The sequence below is a fragment of the Eurosta solidaginis genome, chromosome 1 (genome assembly GCF_040869045.1).
Source record: "Eurosta solidaginis isolate ZX-2024a chromosome 1, ASM4086904v1, whole genome shotgun sequence".
Lineage (NCBI taxonomy): Eukaryota > Metazoa > Arthropoda > Insecta > Diptera > Tephritidae > Eurosta > Eurosta solidaginis.
Window position 1 is genome coordinate 358,003,689 of NC_090319.1, and position 25,470 is coordinate 358,029,158.

Sequence of the window (25,470 nt, forward strand, 5' to 3'; positions counted from 1 at the left end):
CAATGCCTTCGGGGAGTAACTAATCGGTACAGCAACAACAACAACAACAGCGGCGTTTCTTTATGTTAGTTCGAATCTTTTTTAATCGACCTTCGAACTTTGCAGTGAAATGCCATAAATTTCTTCCCCTTCTTTCTCTTTTTCCTCGTCTCTAGCAATAATTTGGCTTTAACAGATTGAAAAAATATCAACTAGTCGACGAGTTATAGCCCAAACATCATACAAACAATATGCTAAAAATCGGCATTTGACTGCAAAGTTCGAAGGTCGATTAAAAAAAAATGCGAACCAACATAAACAAACGGCGTGATACTGGTCTTCTAATTTAGCCTCTATTTTCACCCCTCACTCTCAAAATCACCTTCTCGTTGCTAAATATCTAAATCTCTGCGGTAGTTACTCAAATAAGTGTGAAAGTTACTGAGTGGGTTGATTCGTGTAACAACTTCTTACAGTTATCGACAGCCATAAACGGCTAAGTCCGTACCTTAAGAACTGCTTGGAACTCTAACATGACTACTTATGTCCTGGTACTTCCTCTTGCAAGATACCATCTAGGTTTGCGAGGCGGATGGCGGTTTGACATTTGGATTTTCAAAAAAGACTACTGCTTCGTCGCCATAGCCCAGTTTAGACCCTGCCTGTGTGAAGTGGTGTGACGTTCTTATTACAAAATTTCAATTTTATTTTAGAAAAGAGACGCACTTTAAAATTTATTATTAAAATTCAAAGTATTTGAGAGAAAGTCGATTGCCCCGCCTACAATGGGAAGTCTGATTAGGATACCGCTGCGTCCATAGAGCTTCTTGTTCCAGCAGCGCGACTCTCTGATTCTTTCCGATGAACCAAATACATTTACACGAATGGTAGCTGGGAAAGGTTTACATATAATGCATATTCTTTGTCCTTGTTTCATTTCTTGTGAAGGGCTTGCCACCACACTATAGCTCCTTCTGTTACTACTGGTATAAAAGGCACGGGCGACGAACCTGCGAAGTCTACTATCTCAAGAATATCATATGCCATATGTTTAAGCTACCAGATTATTAAGGCATAATAATAGCAAGACATTAAGCGACTTCAACAATCTGGACCATATCTTCCCTACAAGGTAAACCGTAGTGCCAAGGACGAATAATGCATAGCTGACATACTTTTAACGTCAAGTCGAAAATAATTGATCAAAGTATCTTCGCACTTCACAATTGAACTGAAGTGCCACCGAACTCTTTCAAATTAAATGGTCGTTCCATTGTTACGATTTAAAAAAATGAAACGGTTTCATGCGGTAACAGTTTCGGTTTCATTCCTTCCAACAAATTGTTAATGCGTAAGCTTGGGTGCCGGGAGCGCGGTATATTTCGGGATTTTAGGAAGGAACAATAAAAATAGATATGCAGGATTTAAAAAATTTACTGAATGTGAACAGTATTCCTTTAAGTTTGTTCGATGACCAAGCTAAAAAATAAAGCTATTAGGAACCAGTATTTATGTTATAAAAATTCTGTCCTCTAAGGAAATAATATAAGCTTTTATTGATATTGGTGATATTTTGATATTGGTTTAACTTCTAAGCGTGGATCCGCAATCTTACGAGCGTAGGACATGAATACAATATATGAGCAACCATTCTAAGTTCGGACTGTACTTCTTACATATGATGTCACTTAAACTTGTCTATCTGGTTAAAAACAAGTAAGGAAGGCTAAGTTCGGGTGTAACCGAACATAACATACTCAGTTGAGAGCTATGGAGACAAAATAAGGAAAATCACCATGTAGGAAAATGAACCTAGGGTAACCCTGAAATGTGGTTGTATGACATGTGTATCAAATGGAAGGTATTAAAGAGTATTTTAAGAGAGAGTAGGCCATAGTTCTATGGATGGACGCCATTTAGGGATATCGCCATAAAGGTGGACCAGGGCTGACTCTAGAATGTGTTTGTACGATATGGGTATCAAATGAAAGGTGATAATGAGTATTTTAAAAGGGAATGGGCTTTAGTTCTATAGGTGAACGCCTTTTCGAGAAATCCCCATAAAGGTGGACCAGCGGTGACTCTAGAATATGTTTGTACGATATGGGTATCAAATGAAAGCTGTTAATGAGTATTTTGAAAAGGAGTGATCCTTAGTTCCCTAGGTGGACGCCGTTTCGAGATATCGCCATAAAGGTGCACCAGGGGTGTCTCTAGTTGTACGATATGGGAATCAAATGAAAGGTGTTACTGAGCGTTTTAAGAGGGAGTGGGCATTAGGTCTATAGGTGGACGCCTTTTCGAAATGTCGCCATTAGGGTGGGCCAGGGGTGACTCTAGAATGTGTTTGTACGATATGGGTATCAAACGAAAGGTGTTACTGAGCATTTTAAGAGGGAGTGGGCATTAGGTCCATAGGTGGACGCCTTTTCGAGATATCACCATTAGGGTGGGCCAGGGGTGACTCTGGAATGTGTTTGTACGATATGGGTATCAAATGAAAGGTGGTAATGAGTATTTTAAAAGGGAGTAATCCTTAGTTCTATAGGTATCGCCATAAAGGTGGACCAAGGGTGACTCTAGAATGTTTGTACGATATGGGTATCAAACGAAAGGTGTTACTGAGCATTTTAAGAGGGAGTGGGCACTAGGTCTATAGGTGGGCGCCTTTTCGAGATATCGCCATTAGGGTGGGCCAGGGTGACTCTAGAATGTGTTTGTACGATATGGGTATCAAATGAAAGGTGGTAATGAGTATTTTAAAAGGGAGTAATCCTCAGTTCTATAGGTGGACGCCTTTTCGAGATATCGCCATAAAGGTTGACCAAGGGTGACTCTAGAATGTTTGTACGATATGGGTATCAAACGAAAGGCGTTACTGAGCATTTTAAGAGGGAATGGGCATTAGGTCTATAGGTGGACACCTTTTCGATATATCGCCATTAGGGTGGGCCAGGGGTGACTCTAGAATGTTTGTACGATATGGGTATCAAACGAAAGGTGTTACTGAGCATTTTAAGAGGGAGTGGGCACTAGGTCTATAGGTGGGCGCCTTTTCGAGATATCGCCATTAGGGTGGGCCAGGGGTGACTCTAGAATGTGTTTGTACGATATGGGTATCAAATGAAAGGTGGTAATGAGTATTTTAAAAGGGAGTAATCCTCAGTTCTATAGGTGGACGCCTTTTCGAGATATCGCCATAAAGGTTGACCAAGGGTGACTCTAGAATGTTTGTACGATATGGGTATCAAACGAAAGGCGTTACTGAGCATTTTAAGAAGGAATGGGCATTAGGTCTATAGGTGGACACCTTTTCGATATATCGCCATTAGGGTGGGCCAGGGGTGACTCTAGAATGTTTGTACGATATGGGTATCAAACGAAAGGTGTTACTGAGCATTTTAAGAGGGAGTGGGCATTAGGTCTATAGGTGGACGCCTTTTCGAGATATCGCCATTAGGGTGGGCCAGGGGTGACTCTAGAATGTTTGTACGATATGGGTATCAAAGGAAAGGTGTTACTGAGCATTTTAAGATGGAGTGGACATTAGGTCTATAGGTGGACGCCTTTTCGAGATATCGCCATTAGGGTGGGCCAGGGGTGACTCTAGAATGTTTTTACGATATGGGTATCAAACGAAAGGTGTTACTGAGCATTTTAAGAGGGAGTGGGCATTAGGTCTATAGGTGCACGCCTTTTCGAGATATCGCCATTAGGGTGGGCCAGGGTTGACTCTAGAATGTGTTTGTACGATATGGATATCAAATTAAAGGTATTAATGAGGGTTTTAAAAGCGAGTGGCCCTTAGATGTATATGTGAAGGCGTTCTCGCGATATCGACCAAATGTGGATCAGTTGATCCAGAAAATCATCTGTCGGGTACTGCTAATTTATTTATATATTCAATAACACTAACAGTATTCCAGCCAAGATTCCAAGGCCTGTTGATTTCGCCTTGTAGAACTTTTTCATTTTCTTCTACTTAATATGGTAGGTGTCACACCCATTTTACAAAGTTTTTTCCAAAGTTATATTTTGCGTCAATAAACCAATCCAGTTACCATGTTTCATCCCTTTTTTCGTATTTGGTATAGAATTATGGCATTTTTTTAATTTTTCGTAATTTTCGATATCGATAAAGTGGGCGTGATTATGGTCGGATTTCGGCCATTTTTTATACCAAGATAAAGTGAGTTCAGATAAGTACGTGGGCTAGTTTAGTAAAGATATATCGGTTTTTGCTCAAGTTATTGTGTTAACGGCCGAGCGGAAGGACAGACGGTGGACTGTGAATAAAAACTGGGCGTGGCTTCCACCGATTACGACCATTTTCACAGAGAACAGTTAACGTCATAGAATCTATGCTCCTACCAAATTTCAAAAGGATTGGTAAATTTTTGTTCGACTTATGGCATTAAAAAAATTCTAGACACACTAAATGAAAATGGGCGGAGCCACGCCCATTTTGAAATTTTCTTTTATTTTTGTATTTTGTTGCATCATATCATTACTGGAGTTGAATTTTGACTTAATTTAATTATATACAGTAAAGATATTAAATTTTTTGTTAAAATTTGAATTTAAAAAAAATTTTTTTTAAAAAGTGGGCGTGTTCTTCATCCAATTTTGCTAATTTTTATTTAGCACATATATAGTAATAGTAGTAACGTTCCTGCCAAATTTCATTATGATATCTTCAACGACTGCCAAATTACAGCTTGCAAAACTTTTAAATTACCTTCTTGTAAAAGTGGGCGGTGCCACGCCCATTGTCCAAAATCTTACTAATTTTCTATTCTGCGTCATAACGTCAACCCATCTACCAAGTTTCATCGCTTTAACCGCATTTGGCAATGAATTATCGCATTTTTTCGGTTTTTCGAAATTTTCGATATCGAAAAAGTGGGCGTGGTTATAGTCCGATATCGTTCATTTTAAATAGCGATCTGAGATGAGTGCTCAGGAACCTACATACCAAATTTCATCAAGATACCTCAAAATTTACTCAAGTTATCGTGTTAACGGACGGACGGACGGACGGACATGGCTCAATCAAATTTTTTTTGGATCCTGATTATTTTGATATATGGAAGTCTATATCTATCTCGATTCCTTTATATATGTACAACCAACCGTTATCCAATCAAACTTAATATACTCTGTGAGCTCTGCTCAACTGAGTATAAAAAAGTACCCCGAAATCCGCACGCCATGACCCTAAAGGAACTGAAATCTTGGAAATGTCATCTTATAATCCTAAATTTCGGTATAACGACGTGCCTAATTTCGGTATACCGGGATTACCAGTTCTACTGCACGCATAGAGTATTGGAATACCAAATGCATTAGCACCGCCAAAGATAACATTTTATTTTCGAATTGAAAACGAAAATAATCCTCCAGCTTCAACCACATACACCCACAGCATGAACACACACGCCGATACACATACACAAGCAAATAGTTTGGAGTATATTCATATGTGGCAGCGTTGAGGTTTTAGGCAAAACATTCAGTACACCTCAACAGACAGCTGACTATTCCAGCAAACACACAAACAAGCAACAATTCATTGTTTCCGGTGATTCTTCCTCTGTCGATCTATCGTCAAATAAATAAAGTAACAGCACAACCACAGGCGGCGTAGGTCAACCCCATGCACAAATCAATATGTAATTACAAATCACAGTACATACCAGTGAAAAACCAAACTAATTTGAAAGAATACTAGTTTACGTTTAGTGTTTTCTGATTATTATCATCATAAAAACATTGTTGTTACCAACTGCAGTGGAGTAAAAAAGTAGGTGTGGTCGTCAGCTGTTTATGTTTGTTTTCACTGGTAAAGTAGCAAGGACAAAGCCCTCCCAAATTTTACCATTAATTATATTTCCATCGGCTGGCAAAACGCCTATTTTCCAAACTTTAACTTAATGCGTCAGCCATCGCATGAGTGCGGGATCAAATTCCACTCCCGGGTAGAAGAGTTTAAAGAGATTTACAAGGTATAATCGAAAAAGCTGTTGTATGGTCTGTCCAGATGTCGCAATTGTTTAAATTTTTCCCGAAATATTAAGTTTACTAAAGTTCAATTTTGCGTGGTAAAGTTCTGCTAAGCTGTGTTTTTTTAAATGTATATACATATGCACTTAAACTTTAGTCGCCACTACTTCGTATGCGAACTTCTCTGCGCTCCCTTTCAGCATACATCAATTTCGTCATAACTATAAAGGCCATCTTGCTCCCAGCAGTCCAACAAGCTATTTGTCCGCACAATTGGGGAACTAAATTCCTATTGAAAGGCTCCTCTCCAAAAACCCTGTGTACAGAGTTTTTCGCCGTAAAAACGAGGACAGTAAAACATTACATGTTCTGCGCTTTCCAATTCGGAGAGACAGTGTGGCCAGAAAAATCCTCCTCTTTCCCACGCTTATGTAGATATTTCTTGGAGCCGCCGTGCCCGCTCAATATATGTGTGAGGTGGTAATTTAGTACGCCGTGTTTTCGATCGTACCATTCAGCTATATTCCGAACTACCATGAAGGTCCAGTGCCCTTTTTTCGATTCTTCCCACTATTCTTGCCACCTAACTATTTATTTATTTTTATTTATTTATTTATTTATTTTTATTTATTTATTTTTTAAGTCTATTAACACAAGTTCTTACCAATGAAAAAATTATACAGCATACTATTAACAAAATTCTTACAGGCTACTAACAATTTTCATACAATTAAATTAAAAAACAGACTACAATTAAGAAATACAAAAAGTTAACAAGTCAATGAAAAACTAGCACTTACAGACTAATATAAAAGTATTGATAACTAAAAAATACACTTTAATAAATTAATAAGAACATTCCTCGACAAAGCGAAATCAAGCTCGATAAAATATGAGATCTTATTAAATTCACTCATAGCGCTGGTAATTGAGGCATTTCTCGCATAATTCGTTCTACTATTAATGCCACAAAATGGTAAAAGCTTCTAAGTTCTCTTCTTGGAACATTAAAATTCATTTTCTCAAGAAGAGCAGCACAATCTGTATCCCCATGGATGATGCATTATAAAAAGGTCAAAGAAAGATAAGACCTTCTCGTTTCTAAAGGTTTAAGATTTAAGACCTTGCGCTTTTCTTAGCGTCTTCAGATGGTCGGCTGATTCCAATGCCATACAAATCGGGCATTTCACCTGAGAGTAGATCTATTGGGATTTTCCTAGATAAAACATGGATCGCGTCGTCGGACACCGCCCGATACACATGCTATTCGTATAGCAGTAATACGGTAGGCTGCTAGTATGTCTTTTTGGTGGACCATTTTAGATCCGTGCCATACTGGTGCTGCATATAATATTATGAAGTTGGTTACGTTGGATAATAGCTGACAAGTAGCTTCGCCTAGGCCGCCGATGTTGGGCATTATTCGCGTTAGGGCTCCACTAACTCTAGAAACTTTCTCATATCTCTATGTCTCCGCAATTAACCACAACCCGTTTTGTAGCGAGCTATTTAATCACTGCCGCGAGTCTTCAATAGTTACCGCTAGATGGGTCTCCTGAACATTATCTAAGTGATAATAAGCGATTTTTTTAACGCAAATTTAGATGTAAGTATATACATGTAAAAAAACACGGATTTAATTATCAAGTATCACTATAACGATGATTGTTAGAGAGTTTGTACCATTTTTCGACATTGTTAAAGTGGGCGTGGTATATTCCCGGCGAAACGATATCATTTCGTTAAGTTAATTTCGATTTTTAACGAAGCAAGCCTATATCTATCTCTATTTCTCTATTAGTAACGGCTACTCCTTCCTTCTGAAAAACGCTACAGTGATCTGACAGCTTATAGGGTCTGGTTATTTCCGGATGTACACAGTATATCGCTGAACCTACTCCTTGCTCTACTTTGGAATCATCGTGTATCACCTTGTCCGCCATTTGGGCGCCCATGCGTCAACCATCCACCACTATTGTGAGCCCTTCGAAGAGCAGATACGGAGTCAGGTAATCTGTTCGTCAAGTAACTTATGGGCCTCCTTGCAGCTGTTAACAGGTGGAATGTGCAGATTGGATTACTAGTCGAAAAAATAGCCAAAGTGTTCATAATGAAAAATGATTATCTATTGGCTGATAAGTTTGTCTCGCGATGTGTGAGGACCCCAAAGCCGAGGACTTTGTATCCTCACAACATACACATATCCATATATTTTTGCAAATAACATACATTTGGAAATAACTTGGAATTTATACTTGAATTTTTATCACTTTGGAAATAACTTGGAATTTATACTTGAATTTTTATCACTTATATATTTTTTTTTGCATGAAGCACCAGAAATATACATATGTATACCTTTATGAATTATGCCCTAAATACATATATTCTGTTGTACATTGAATTTATAATTATTAAATTGAAGAGCAAATTACACTTGCGCACTTTTGCACGCAAGTCAAATATTTACATTTTGGCAAACATAAACTTTGAATATAGGATCACCCTAACATGCATTAAATATTTGGAAAGTAGATACGCACAAAACATAAAAATGCAGCGGTCGATCAACCCTTTGCACACTCAAAATCCAATGTACCCAGTTACAAATACAACATACATAATAACTTAAGTGAACGGAGATCAGCAGCAAGTCGTCAAAATAAGCGCCGCTACTAATTGAAATTTCGTTATACATATTTACGCACTAGCATACAACACACCAACGCACGCCATACAACAGAAGGCAGAAGCATTGGGAAAAGCAAAACACAACATTAGAATCAGGTGACCACAAGCAAATATACAAACACAGAATATATAAACCAAAGCCTGGAAAGCACAGTATGAGCAAGTACAAAGGCATTGTATTCAATAAGGAGCATTATGGTGCATGGAAATTCATGGGAAGGAAATATTCACCGGAATAACAGTTGTTTTATATTGTTAATACTATTAGTAAGAAGTTGTTATTATAAAATAACCGTTTGCATGCGTGCAAAAATTATTATATAAGGGCGACGAGTTCGCATTGAAATTCAGAGATTAGGAGACAGGCATACGAGTCGGTAGGCTTTATCACTACCGACCAAGAGTACACCTGAAGGCTTTTTCACTTCATTTGTACTTAGAGTATACTCGTCTGGAGGCTTTATCACTCCATTCGACCGCAGAGGTTGGCCGAGGGCTTTATCACCTCCGTCACCTCTTACAGAGCAAGGAAATCAGCCTAGGAGTAGAAAAGTAGAATTTTATCAAATAAATAATTTTTTTATAACGTTTTGTATCGAACAAAACAGAGTTATTCTTTCAGAAGGACCGTTAGGAATTTGTACTTCCAGGAACCCTGGACGGACTGAGACCAACCCCGGCAAAGTCAAGGAAAAGTCCGTCACATTTTGGCGCCCGAGCAGGTTAAATAGAGCAAATTTTATGATAAACTCAGAAACGAAGGGGAAACAAGGTTCACACACTTATGGGTTAATACGACGAGGATATAAAACATAACAATGGTAAAGGTATCGTGGGTATACTATCTCACTCGAGAGGATCTGGTAGCCTACAGCACGGAATTTGGGCTAGAGGATGGCGGAACGGTTGACGAACTAAGAAAACGATTGGCGACATTCATCCAAGAGGAGAAGGATAACGAGAACTTACGGAATCGATTCACAGAGTTGGCGATTCGGCATGCGCGGCTAACAAATCCACAAGCGTCAAAGACAAGCAACGAACTAAATTCACCAAGAAATGATAAACAGGCAAATGGTGCACCCAATCAATTGGAGGTCGGACAACCGCCGGTACATTTTATTCAGCAGCCTGGTATGTACGCAACGACAAATTATATTCAACACCCTGGCACATATGCAACGACCATGGACAGAGTAAGGAAGTGGGGATTAAAGTACGACGGAGGCAAAGATCCCCTAGGATTCATCGAAAGAGTGGAGGAGCTAGCAGATGGGTATGAAATCAACCGCAACACAATTCCAAAAGCGCTGCCGGAGTTATTGAAGGACAAAGCATTGGTATGGTACAGGAATAACAACCGGCATTGGCAGGAGTGGGACGCCTTCAAGAAGGACTTCCTGAAGTTCTTCCTAAGCTCTCGATACTTAGAGCAATTGGAAGATGAAATTCGTATGCGCGTACAACGACAAGGTGAGCTATTTAAAGATTATGTCTTGGCACTACAAGGAATCATGCGTCACGCGGGCTACACCGAGGAGCAGAAATTAACCCGCATCTACAGAAACTCGCGCAGAGAGTACCAACTATACATAAGGCGAAGCGAGGTCAGCAATCTTGAGGAGCTGGTAAGTTTAGCTCAAGACTATGAAAATATTATTCCTGACAGGGAACCAATGCGACCAACCACAAGGCCATTCAAACCACGGCGGCAAGAAGGTCAGTACCAGTGTCTCCAGGCAGAACAAAGACAGGAAGAGCGAGCAGAGATCCAACAACAGCAGAGGTCAGAGCCACAACAAGAATATGTGGATACAAGAACGGCCTGCAGACGATGCGGAAGAGGTGGTCACTTCTCATATGCGTGCCGAGGCATAAGAAGAGAATTTTGCTGGATTTGTTGTAAGATAGGCGTGCTCACTCGTGATTGTTGTAGGAAGCCACAGGGAAACGACCAGAGACCACGTTGGAACCGAGGGATGGGATCTTCGGAGAGATTAGACATGTTCAAATACACAAAGGGCCGCATATCGGTAACAACGTATGTGAATGGAGAAGAAGCAGTAGCAGCGATTGACACGGGAGCGACGAGGAGCTTTATAAGTGATGCAATGGCGAGAAGATTAAAAACTGGCAAATTCAAGGAAGTAAAGACGCGAGTAAGAATGGGCGATGGCATAGCAATAATAATCAAAGAAGCGGTAGATGCAGAATTAAGAATGGGTGGTAAAGTACAGAGGAACGAGATGCTAATCCTACCGGGACTGGGCGACGAGGTGGTAATTGGCACGGACTATCTGGCGAAGGTAAACTTGGAGATGAGATGTGGTGGTAAAGAAATAACGTTGAGAGTAGACGAAGGGAAGCAAGAGGTAGTGACATGTACAACTATGGTCGAAACGAATAGTGAAGATTTCAGGGAACACGACCCAATGGCGGCGATAGCAACTAGCAAGACAGAGGATTCGGTGAGTAAATTTCTGAGCCAAGAATTACAGGTGTTCGCAAACATGTCAGGAGTATCCAACGTGGCCACACACAAAATAGTTATGAGAGACGACCGTCCAATTAAGCAAAGGTACTATCCGAAGAATCCGAAAATGCAAGAAATTATCAACAAGGAAGTCGACGAGCTGATCGAAAAAGGTTGCATCGAACCATCGAATAGCCCGCACAGCGCGCCCACAGTTTTTGCAAAGAAGAAGAATGGAAAATGGAGACTCTGCGTAGATTACCGCCAACTAAACGCAAGATCAGTACCAGACGCATACCCCTTACCACGTATACAACATATCTTGGACAAATTAAGAAGCGCGAGATTTATTAGTAGCCTCGACTTGAAAAATGGATATTGGCAAATACCTATGGAAGCAAGCAGCAAGCAATACACCGCATTCACAGTACCTGGGCGTGGACTATACCAATGGAGGGTGATGCCATTTGGCCTGCACTCAGCTCGAGCAACTTTTCAGAGAGCACTTGATCGTGTCATAGGACCAGAACTGGAGCCATACGCGTTTGCATACCTCGACGATATTATCATTACAAGCAAAACATTGGAAGAGCACATTGCACATTTAACAGAAGTATTTCGAAGGCTGCATAGAGCGAACCTGAGGATAACCCCGGAAAAATGTGAGTTTTTTAAGAAAAGGTTAAAATATCTAGGTCATGTCGTTAGCGAGGAAGGCATCCATACCGACCCAGACAAGATAGCAGCCATCAAAGAACTGCAACCACCGAAGAATATACGAGAGTTACGACGTTTTCTAGGAGTTGTGTCATGGTATAGAAGATTCGTGCCGGATTTTTCACAAGTATCACACCCGTTAACATCTATGCTTAAGAAAGGTAGTAAGTGGAGGTGGTCTGAAGAGCAACAATCAGCATTCGAAGCACTCAAGGCAGCACTGACGCAGGCACCGGTACTCGCTTGTCCAGATTTTTCGAGGAAGTTTAGTTTACAGACGGATGCAAGTGATTTTGGTCTTGGTGCAGTACTTACGCAAGGGTCAGGCGACGAAGAATAATAATAGTAATAGCATACGCAAGCCGCAGGTTAAACAAGGCAGAGATGAACTACTCACCAACAGAAAAGGAGTGTTTGGCAATAGTGTGGGCAATACGAAAAATGAGGCCGTACGTAGAAGGATACACGTTTACAGTAATAACAGATCACCTAGCGTTGAAATGGTTGAATGCGATAGAGAGCCCGACTGGTCGGAATGCGAGATGGGCGCTGGAACTACAGCAATACTCATTCGACGTACAGTATCGAAAAGGAAAGTTGAACTTTGTGGCAGATGCATTATCAAGGCAACCGATGGACGAGCAGTTGGGTACGTTGACGATGGATGACGGAAAAGACGAGTGCAAGTGGCTTAAAGCAAAGATGGAAGATGTAAGAAAGACCCCGGAGAAATTCCCAGAGTACGTTATCGAGGAAGGAAAGTTGTACAGACGCATAGGAAGTCAGGTGGATGGCGAAGATGCAGTGCCATGGAAGCTGTGTGTCCCGACTTCACAGCGACGCAGAGTGCTAGAGGAGATCCACGACACACCGAGCGCAGGGCATATGGGCATCCGAAAATCGATAGCAAGAGCAACAACACGTTACTATTGGCCAGGAATGTTCAGGGATGTAAGAAAGTACGTACAGCAGTGTCACACATGTCAAATTTACAAACAGAGTCAACAGCCAGCCGCAGGCAAGATGCTAACGAAGATTGCAGAGGAGCCTTGGGCAACAGTCTGTGCAGACTTTGTTGGTCCAATGCCACGATCGAAGCATGGAAACACAATGGCACTAGTATTCTTAGACAAATTTTCAAAATGGGTAGAAGTAATACCAATCAGAAAGGCAACGACAGAATGTTTAATAAGAGGATTTCGAGAGAGGATTTTGGCACGGTTCGGTGTTCCAAAAGTATTTATTACGGACAACGGAGCACAGTTTATCAGCAGACGTTTTAAGAGATTTTTAGAGGAACTTGGCGTGAAACACCAATTAACGACACCGTACACACCGCAGGAGAACCCAACAGAGAGGGCAAACAGGAACATCAAGAGGATGATAGCACAATTTACGGGAAAAGAGCAGAAGACATGGAATGAGTTGTTACCAGAGATAACGCTGGCATTGAATACAAGTGTATGTGAATCGACAGGTTACAGTCCAGCATACATAGTACAAGGGAGGGAACCGAGAATCCCCAACAGCCTTTACGATGAGCAGACATTTGGTACAGGTGAGAAATTAGCGAACCCAGGAGAGAAGTCAACGAGGATGAAAGAAATATTCGAGATGGTACGACGGAAGCAAGAGAGAGCATCTATAGAGCAAGCGAAGTATTACAATTTAAGAAGAAGGCAATTGCGACCGGCGATAGGCGACCTAGTGCTGGTAAAGGAGCATCAGCTATCAAAAGCGGTAGATAACTTTAGCAAAGCAAAGTCATAAAGAGAGATACAAAAGGGCGCTAGTGAAGATCAAACCGCGTCAACACCGTCCAATCGAACAGCAAACAACAAGCCAGAGGTACAACAACAGAAAAATAACAGCGAGGTAGCCATTTGCGGTACGCTCACACGAGTCAGCGAAGAGACCGAGAGACAACACGGAGAGAACCAAGGTACAAGTCAACAGCTGATAGCATACAGAGACGGTCAAGTACAAAACATTGCGGAGAATCAGGTACGAATATTTCCAGAAAATAAATTACAGATCGCCAGAGAACCGGCGCATGGAACAAGATTACACCTGGGAAGGCAGTTCGCTATGGCAGCCTTAAACGAACACACACCCCGAGACAACTGCGGAATTACAGACTATTTTGTAAGATTCTACTTCAATCCGGATGAAGTCGGTAGTAACGGACATGCCCAACCGAGACAGTGTCAAATTATACACGAAGAAATTTCATATCAAGAACTACCCGGAAGTCGGATCAACCAATAAAAACTCGGTAAACTCTAACCACAATTACATAAATATCCCGTAAACATACTCTTTTTTTATCACTTATATATTTTTTTTTGCATGAAGCACCAGAAATATACATATGTATACCTTTATGAATTATGCCCTAAATACATATATTCTGTTGTACATTGAATTTATAATTATTAAATTGAAGAGCAAATTACACTTGCGCACTTTTGCACCAATGTACCCAGTTACAAATACAACATACATAATAACTTACGTGAACGGAGATCAGCAGCAAGTCGTCAAAATAAGCGCCGCTACTAATTGAAATTTCGTTATACATATTTACGCACTAGCATACAACACACCAACGCACGCCATACAACAGCAGGCAGAAGCATTGGGAAAAGCAAAAACACAACATTAGAATCAGGTGACCACAAGCAAATATACAAACACACAATATATAAACCAAAGCCTGGAAAGCACAGTATGAGCAAGTACAAAGGCATTGTATTCAATAAGGAGCATTATGGTGCATGGAAATTCATGGGAAGGAAATATTCACCGGAATAACAGTTGTTTTATATTGTTAATACTATTAGTAAGAAGTTGTTATTATAAAATAACCGTTTGCCTGCGTGCAAAAATTAGTATATAAGGGCGACGAGTTCGCATTGAAATTCAGAGATTAGGAGACAGGCATACGAGTCGGTAGGCTTTATCACTACCGACCAAGAGTACACCTGAAGGCTTTTTCACTTCATTTGTACTTAGAGTATACTCGTCTGGAGGCTTTATCACTCCATTCGACCGCAGAGGTTGGCCGAGGGCTTTATCACCTCCGTCACCTCTTATAGAGCAAGGAAATCAGCCTAGGAGTAGAAAAGTAGAATTTTATCAAATAAATAATTTTTTTATAACGTTTTGTATCGAACAAAACAGAGTTATTCTTTCAGAAGGACCGTTAGGAATTTGTACTTCCAGGAACCCTGGACGGACTGAGACCAACCCCGGCAAAGTCAAGGAAAAGTCCGTCACAGATGTTATTTGGAACTGGTTGATTTCACCACATGTTACCAATCACATACAGTCATGCAGACAATTTCGCAATACATCAATAAACATTATATCAAAGTTCTATACTTACCTAACAATTCCATTTTCAATTAAATCCAAATTGTTTAAAATCTGATCAAATATTACATTTTTCGAGTCGAGTACACTGTAAGTGACGTTTAGTTCCAACAATTGATGCAACAACTCCAAAATAGGCGCCTGAATACGTGCATTCGATTTGAGGAATAACTGAAAATGCAGACAAGTTTAAAAATTTACATATACATATATATGTAAATTTGAATTTATTTAAATGCATTTCAGTGAATGTAAGAGTTTCGAGAGATTTAATAGTCACGAATAATAAACAAATACATATTTTATGCATGCGCTGATAGCTCTTCACTGCGTCGAAGGGTGCATATTAGGCCGGGTCGATTTGTGGGGAGGCAAAAAAATCGCCCATTGCTCTGTGAAAATCATATTCTAGGGATCAAAATAAGAAAATTTGCCGAAGGAACTATACTTCTAAAACGAATTCTGATGTCCCCCCTTTGGGTCGTAGGGGCAAATTTTGAAAAATCCCACTTTGAAATGCCTATGTTTTTTCTTTTTGGAGTTTATTTTTCTCTTTAGAAATTTATTTAGTCAGAACATATGTAAATGAAAAAATGAATTTAACTTAGTAATAGAAAAGAAATTAAAAAAAAATTATTAGAAATTAGCGTTTTTACAACCCCCAACCAAGGCATCACTGTGATGCATTTGCATGTCGTAAACATAGTTGTGTGGGTTTTTTATTCAACCGTTTTAAAAAATGAAGGTATCACTGTGACACAATTGCAGATCGTAAGATTTCCTGTGTTGTTTTTTTAAGCCACCACAAGACACAGCAGTTAGAATTGAAATTGCCCCAACCCAAAAGTTCGACCCAAAGGGGGGGGGGGGGGGGGGGGGGGGCATCAGAATTCGTTTTAGAGGTATGGTTCCTTCGGCAAAGTTTCTTATTTTGATCCCTAGAATACGATTTTCACAGAGCAATGAGCGATTTTTAAATCGACCCGCCCTAGTGCATATGTTCCACTGCATATAGAAATTCTGCTAAAAGTACAGGTAGAACTTAGCATTAAACTCAGCAGGCATTTGCAAACGATTTAAAATCGCACCACTGCTAAATTTAAGATATTTTAGTACAATCGGCACAAGCATAAACCAACTTGCCATCTTATAGCTTGAGTCGAGCGATTTTTGAATATTTTTTCATGCCAAAATGGATTTCACACGAGATGTATTTTACGTCGTATTTATACAAAAATATATTCAAGCGGAGTTGCCACCCGGGCTTACCGCCTTATCCTATTTCAGTAATATCTTTAAATATTCGCTGCTATTACTTTGTAATTCGCTACTATGTCGAACGGTTTAATCTATTAGTACAAATATTGTACATAAATAAGGCTTTGCATTTTCATCTTACTCGGGTCATATACACAAAGGACTGTCCACACTCACATCACTCCCCTAACAACATAGCTGGGCAGTTTGAGCGCAGACCATACGGCCATAGTAGTATAGCGTCATCAATTACAGGACGAATAGACTACCTGATTACGTTTCTGTGCTTCGAAGGGGCTCTTAGAGCCACATACACATATAGTTTCAAAGTAGTGGAAGGAGTAGGGTCTACGGTTTATAAAGCTGATCCCGAAATTAACAGATCCTACAAGCTGGCAGATCACTGTAGCGATTTCCAAGCGGACGTGCTACCCGTAATCACAGCAGTGGAAACACTGGAAGAGTATAGCTGAAACTGGAGCCGTGTTAACTTTTATGTGCACAGCCAAGCAGCAGTTAAGGCAATAATCTTGCATAGCACAGCATCTAGGTTAGGTTGAACTGCCGCTAAATAAAGACCTCACATAGACTGAAAGTATTCATAGTGTTACCAGAAATTTTTGACGACCAAACTTAAGAACCCAATCAGGTGACGGTACTTGTGTTATAGGATAACTCCGTCCTAGAAGTTTCCAGGACCTAGGTTAACTGCTGCCTCGAGAAAGCAGAAATGCAGAACACGAGAACGCAGAACGTGCTTAACAGTTTCTTCCTGCAGCTCGCACTTCGTACATCTGCTGTTACTGACGAGGCCTAACTTATAAGCCTGCGACGCCAGAAGGCAATGTGCAGTTAGTATGCCCATCGTGATACTTAAGTCTTCTTTCTTCAGACAAAGGAGCCACTTTGTGGGTCTAATATCGCAGGAGTTGTACATGACCTTGGAAAATTTGCATTCCCACGCTTCTGTACACGCCCTTCCTGCTTGATGGATCATATGCATCTCTTGTCTCTTTTTGACTTCTCCGAAACGGATCCGGACGTTTACCGTCGATTCAGCGAGTGCTGCACCCTGCTTTGCTCACTCATCGGTATTTTCGTTATCTTCTATCTATTTATGGTCGGGTGTCGAAGATCATGTGTAGGTCTTACAGCCTTAGACCAACACAGTTACTCCAATCACAAAAAGAGGGGCTTCAGACTCGTGGCGGGTATTCTGACTGGACACTGCTTTCTGGCGTCGTATGTCTTTAAATTAGACTTGGTCTAGGATAGCAGATGTAGGAAGTGTAGGAAATAAGTAATAAAATGAACACAATGTAATTCAAGTATATATATTGTAACGAATTTACTGCAAATCCTCTTATTTGCCCTTTTTCTAGGTTCGTATCGCTAAACTGTTGAATAAATAACTCCAATATTGAATAATGGAAAAATGGCCTTCATTAAAGTACTTCACAATAACACTTATACTTTGCTACTCGCTGGCTTAATAACCAAACTGATTGATAACTCAAATGAAACTCTACTATTGGCCGCCAGATCGCGTGCTTAATCAATAACTGTTTGATTGCTCAACTCAAACTGAATTACTTCTTACTCGCTTGCGCCACTTTTATAGTTTACGCTGCATACATCTAGGCTCTTCTATTTCCAGAAGTTACTAGTTAGTTTCGCTACAAAATCGCCAGCCACAACTACGTGCACAAATTATTGCTCTCTCTTGTGACAACTCAGATAAGATATATGCATGTGTTTGTGCACTGCCGCTCCGATGCTTGTATACGTACATATGTGTAGACGCAATTATTTATTCGTTCATGTAGATACATAATGATTAAATTATTGATGTGAATACTGCTTGGCATGGCCTTAGCATCGCCTTAGTGATGGTATAGCTTAGTGATGCTAATATCTGTGACACTGCCCTCCACCTAAGTCTGATCGTCCCGATCAGACAAATCTCCCGATCTAACTGCCGCTAGCATCTCCAAATGTACAACTCTTCTAATCCGTGGTTTCCCAGTGGTTTGTATGCGGTAGATGGTATCACTGATCTTCTTCACAACTTTGTACGGGCCTTCCCAACTGCACCGAAATTTGGCTGGAACACCTTTCCGCCGGTGAGGGTTGTTTAACAGTACCAAATCTCCCGCCAAGAAACCTTCCGAATTAAAGTTCTTGTCATGCCAGTGTTTCATCTTACTACTCATTACCCTGGACCGTTCCTTCACACTCTGTTTTTTGGTCAATGAACCACTTCGTAGAGCTTGCGCTGGACGGATTTGCTTTGCATATCGTTCCCACATTTCACAACAGTAGTGCGCTCCGGCTTGAAACTACCCTCGCATTCTTTCTCGGAAATTCGTTGCTTCGTTTTCCTGCGTCTTTTAGGTTTTGTCAATGCCAGTGTTTCTCTCGCAGGTACTTTTGATTTTGATTTATTTGGCCCATTCGATCTATCAACTTTTGTCTTTGACTTTCGTGGTCTTTGTCGAGTCTTTTCCACCAGTACCCGATTACTGCTGAACCCTTTTTCCAAACTAAAGTTAAGCGGTATGTCCTGGTTCTTATAGCGCATAATTTTTCTCCGCATATCGATCCTGACGTCATGGTCAACCAAGAAGTCCACTCCCAATATGACTTCATCAACGATCTCCGCTACAACGAATTTGTGTAGAACCATGACTTTCCCAATTAATACCCCACATACCACTTCGCCTTGGACTTGATTATATTCGCCTGTGACCGTACGCAACCTTGCTCCAGGTAATGACTTTACTCTCCTGTAGACCAAATCAGATCGAATCAAGGAATGAGATGCCCCCGTATCTACAGTCAGTACACGCTCTTTACCATCCACATTCCCTCTGACGGTAAGACTGCTTGATTTCCTTCCAATTTGCGACACAGATATCATAGGACATTCAATAGCCGGGGCAAGTTTTCGTTCTTTACATTCGACACGCTCTTGCTCATTTCCGCCAGCTTTCCGTTTACGGCCACCCACATTGTTGGAACTATTAGGGCCAAGATCGCAATGACGTGCAATGTGACCTGGGTTGCCGCACTTGAAACATTTAATAACTCCGGCATTCTTCTGTTGTGATCCCTTCAGTGCTTCCAAAATTGTGTCTACCCAATCTGCTCTTTCCACTTCCACACGGCGTGTTTTGAAAACTGGCTTACACAGAAGCGACGCTGTTTCCTGAATCAGAGCTTGTGACACCGTTTCTGCGAATGTGGGTTTTGGGTTTGCATATGTCGCTCGCTTCGTTTCTACGTCCCGTATGCCGTTTATAAAACTCTGGATTTTTACCCTCTCGGTGTACTCCACGGGTGCGTCCGCATTCGCTAAACGTGCTAGCCTTTCAATATCCGACGCAAACTCTTGCAATGTTTCACCAGGCCTCTGGAAGCGGTTCACCAACTCCATTTGGTATATCTGCCTCCTATGCTCAGTTCCGTATCGTCTCTCTAGAGCGCCCATCAATGCTTCATAACAGTTCCGTTCGCCCTCTGGAATGGTTTGTAAAATCTCAGCTGCAGGCCCTTTCAACGCCATGAACAGTGCAGCAACTTTATCTTCAGCATTCCAGTGGTTCACTGTTGCGGTCTTCTCAAACTGTAGCTTAAAGACCTGGAAAGGAACAGAACCGTCAAAGGATGGTGTTTTTACCTTTGGATTACTCGCTGAAACTGCTGGACGATTTAGTTGTAACTGCTCGATACGTCCTCTCAAAGCATCCACCTCGGCCTCGATTTTTTCTTCAAACTGTAAAATTTTTGTATCTTGCGCCTCCAACTTCGAGGAAATACGTCCTTCCTGCTCTTCCAGTTGAGCAGAGATCTGCGCTGATATCTGTGCTGAAATTTGAGCCGACATTTCGGATATCCGTGCCTCTTGTGCTTCCATCTTCGATGTAATCTGTGTCGACATTTCTGACATACGCGTTTCTTGTGATTCCATCTGGGATACCATATACGTCTTCTGTTCTTCTAGTTGAGATGCCAGTTGAGATGTTATATCTGTCCTTTGCGATTCCAGTTGAGAAGCCACTGTCGATATTTGAGCAGATATTGCAGCCAAAATCATGTTCAAGTCTGTGTTCGCCATTGTCTGCGGTGTTTCTTCCATTTTTGTTATTTCCTCGCCATCAAAATGAAAGTCATACTCTTCCACATCAATTCCTTCTCCTTCCATTGCCTCTCGTAGCCATGCCTGAAGTTCAAGTTTAACGCCGCTTGTATTCAATCCACGGCTCTCCAACTCCTTCTTTAGTTGCTGGATCTTCAATTCACTGAACTTTGCCATGTCCTTGTTGTCCTCTGGAATTTATTCAACAATTCCTCTTCTGACACCAATTGTAACGAATTTACTGCAAATCCTCTTATTTGCCCTTTTTCTAGGTTCGTATCGCTAAACTGTTGAATAAATAACTCCAATATTGAATAATGGAAAAATGGCCTTCATTAAAGTACTTCACAATAACACTTATACTTTGCTACTCGCTGGCTTAATAACCAAACTGATTGATAACTCAAATGAAACTCTACTATTGGCCGCCAGATCGCGGTCTTAATCAATAACTGATTGATTGCTCAACTCAAACTGAATTACTTCTTACTCGCTTGCGCCACTTTTATAGTTTACGCTGCATACATCTAGGCTCTTCTATTTCCAGAAGTTAGTAGTTAGTGTCGCTACAAAATCGCCAGCCACAACTACGTGCACAAATTATTGCTCTCTCTTGTGACAACTCAGATAAGATATATGCATGTGTTTGTGCATTGCCGCTCCGATGCTTGTATACGTACATATGTGTAGACGCAATTATTTATTCGTTCATGTAGATACATAATGATTGAATTATTGATGTGAATACTGCTTGGCATGGCCTTAGTGATGGTATAGCTTAGTGATGCTAATATCCGTGACAATATATATAGTTATTATTTCTTTTTCAATTTCATTCAAACTTAAAAAAAACTAATCCCAAAGCCTTATAATTTAAAATCTTTATATATGACCATTTCTGCACAATGCAGAAAACAAAATATTTATACAAAACAACTGGACAAGGAAGAACGCAGTAATTTTGAGCCCTGAAGAAGACCAAAATAAAAGGTCGACCGTTGGCGAAAAAATAAAAAAGGCGTTTTTCTGATTTATTGGACTGTAAACCAAAAAACAAATTTGTAATAAATAAAGAAAACAGTCGGTAGTACAAAAAAAAAAAATATTTTTAACATACGTCCCCGTTTTTGATAGGGTTTTTTAGTTTGGTTGTTAAACAAACTTCAATAAATGAAGTAAAACTTTTCTTTAGATGTCCATATTATATGAAGAAATTTTTAGGTCCTCCGAATTCTTATGGTCTATATCTCCGATTTAATAGAAAACTCAAAAAATGAAAAATAATAATATGCTAAAAAAAACCTAAGCCCGTATCGCGTTATACCATCCGTGATCGAAACCAATTTTTCAAATCGCAATAGCTCCGAAATGGGTTATCGGATAAGGGAAGTATGGGAAATGGGGACTACCAGTACTCATTAGATCCATAACGACAATCAATTGAGTATAATATGAGTACGCATCGTCCCCATTTCACATATGTTATTACTCCGATTCACCATCTTAGAGCTATTGCGATTTTAAAAATAGTTTTCGATCACGGTTCGTAATACACGATAGGGGCCCTGGGCCCGAGCGAAATAAAAAAAAAACTCTAAAAATAATAATTTTCCGAGCGAAATATTAAACTATAAAATAACACCTGTTTGCAAAGCGGAATAAAAAAATCGAAAATAAGTACGTATGAGCAAAATATTAAACTCATAAAATACTTTATATTTTCCGAGCGTAACAAAACTCAAAAACTTCTTTTTTTTTAGGGAAAATAGTCTTACTTTTGAACAATGAGATGTTAGAGAAACTTCGCTATTGTGAACCAACATTTCCACAAACTGCTTAGCTTCATCAGGGGTGAGACTTTATTCAGTTAACATGTTATAAATTGACAGTTTCAGACCTCTGAGTTATGGAGAAGTTCCTTAAAACTCGATAGCGAAATTTTCAAATTCCGAAGTTTTTCAAAATTTGTACGATCCCTGGGGCAGCTAGCAACGTTTTTTTTTTTTTCATGTTTAACTGTCACCGGGTCCGGATGTGTGTTACAGGTTAAGCTCTCCGGGAAGTTACTCGAAAATGGATTGCAAGATTCTTCAATTTTTTATGGAAATTAGTGGAAAAACGTTAAACGAAACTAATATAAAGGAAGTAAAACAAAACAAAAAAAACAACGATTTATTAAATATAAGTTGCATATGATCAATGAAGAGGGAAGGCGTGGATAGAAGCGTGGGCTGCATAATTTCTAAGATCATATGCTAATACATACAAAGTTGTACATACCCCTTAAGAGAGAAGACTGGATATTCATAATGGGCATACCAAAGGAACACTGCTTTCTGACGTCAATCGCTTATAAACTGTATGTAATGTAATGTAATTTTTAAAGCCTAATAGCTCCTTAATGACTTATCAGATAAATTAAATATTCGAACCATGGACAATGCGTACTTAGCGGATTCATAATTCGTAACATTTTTATACCTTTCGTGAAAATGAAATGGTATATTAATTTCGTCACGAAACCGAAAATTGTAAGTCCTTAAAGGAAAATAGATAGACCCACCATTAAGTATACCGAAATAATCAGGTTGAAGAGCTGAGTTGATTTAGCCATGCCCGTCTGTCCGTCTGTCTGTTTGTATGCAAACTAGTCCCTCAATTATTGAGATATCTTGATAAAATTTGGTGAGCGGGTGTATTTGGGTGTCCGATTAGACATTTGTCGGAACCGACCGGATCGGACCACTATAGCATATATCCTCCATACAACCGATTTTTCAGAAAAAGAGGATTTTTGTAATATCTTACCCAATTTAACAGATTGAAGTTTCAAACTTCACCATATACTTTCCTATATTGCACATATTGTTGCCTGAAAAAATTTATGAGATTGGTCGTATATATAGTATATATCCCCCCACAACCGATTGTTCAGATAAGGAACTTTTCGTAATTACTGCCCTATTTTAAGAGCTAGAGGCTTCAAATTTCAACGAATGCTTACGTATATAGCATATATTGTTGTCTGAAAAAATCATAAAGATCGGTGGTATATATAGTATATATATGGTGGTATATATAGTATATATATATATATTTTCGCAAATTTTAGCCCCATTTTAACAGCTAGACGCTTCAAATTTCACCGAATATTTACGTATATAGCATATATTGTTGTCTGAAAAAATCATATAGATCGGTTGTATACATAGCATATATCTCATACAACCGATTGTTCAGATAAGAAACTTTTCGCAATTTCTACCCCATTTTAACAGCTATAAGCTTCAAATTTCACTGATTGCTTACGTATATAGCATATATTGTTGTCTGTTTTCGCAATTTCTACCCCATTTTAACAGCTATAAGCTTCAAATTTCACTGATTGCTTACGTATATAGCATATATTGTTGTCTGAAAAAATCATAGAGATCGGTTGTATATATAGTATATATCTCATACAACCGATTGTACAGATAAGAAACTTTTCGCAATTTCTACCCCATTTTAACAGCTATAAGCTTCAAATTTCACTGATTGCTTACGTATATAGCATATATTGTTGTCTGTTTTCGCAATTTCTACCCCATTTTAACAGCTATAAGCTGCAAATTTCACTGATTGCTTACGTATATAGCATATATTGTTGTCTGAAAAAATCATATAGATCGGTTGTATATATAGTGTATATCTCATACAACCGATTGTTCAAATAAGAAACTTTTCGCAATTTCTACCCCATTTTAACAGTTATAAGCTTCAAATTTCACCGATTGCTTACGTATATAGTATGTATTGTTGTGTCAAAAAATCATAGAGATCGGTGATATATTTAATATATATATGATGGTATATATAGTATATATATATAGTATATATATATAGTATATATATATTTTTTTTACGATTTCGGCCCCATTTTAACAGCTAGAAGCTTCCAATTTCACCAAATGCTTACGTGTATAGCATATATTGATGTCTGAAAAAATCATTGAGATCGGTGGTATACATAGTATATATCTCATACAACCGACTGTTCAGATAAGAAACTTTGCGCAATTTCTGCCCCGTTTTAACAGCTAGAAGCTTCAAATTTCACAAAATGCTTACGTATATAGCATATATTGTTGTCTGAAAAAATCATAGAGATCGGTGGTATATATATTATATATTTCATATAAACTGTCATTTTGCCCCTTTTTTACGGCTATAAGCTTCAAAATTCATCAAACTTCATCGAATAGTTACGTTTACGTCATATATTTTTGAAATACGTGATTCGTAGTCATAGTTTTTACATGCAGACCACAAAAAACGTGAAGCTTTGCATCATCACACAAAGTACCTACCTGTTTTTTATTTTATATTTATCTTAAAAATCGTTTAGATATGTTCAAATTTCACCAAATGCTTACGTGTATAGCATATATTGTTGTCTGAGAAAATCATAGATACCGGTGGTATATATAGTATATATCCCATACAACCGATTGTTCAGATAAGAAACTTTGCACAATTTCTTCCCCATTTTAACAGCTAGAAGCTTCAAATTTCACCAAATGCTTACGTGTATAGCATATATTGTTGTCTGAAAAAATCGTTGAGATCGGTGGTATGTATAGTATATATCTCATACAACAGATTGTTCAGTTAAGAAACTTTGCGCAATTTCTGCCCCTTTTTAACAGCTAGACGCTTCAAATTTCACTATATGCTTACGTATATAGCATATATTGTTGTCTGAAAAAATCATAGAGATCGGTGGTATATATATTATATACCCCATATAAAATCTAATTTTTGCCCCCTTTTTACGGCTAGAAGCTTCAAAATTCAT

The 25,470-nt window shown here is 39.4% G+C and overlaps 1 protein-coding gene across 1 annotated transcript in view; it reads right to left on the minus strand.

Moving 5' to 3' along the window:
- Positions 1 to 25,470, minus strand: part of htt (huntingtin) — a 395,162-nt gene that overhangs the window by 186,870 nt on the left and 182,822 nt on the right. The window contains exon 14 of the mRNA XM_067768365.1: positions 15,252 to 15,409. Coding sequence (XP_067624466.1) covers positions 15,252 to 15,409 — 158 coding nt within the window. The remainder of the gene's footprint in view (positions 1 to 15,251; positions 15,410 to 25,470) is intronic.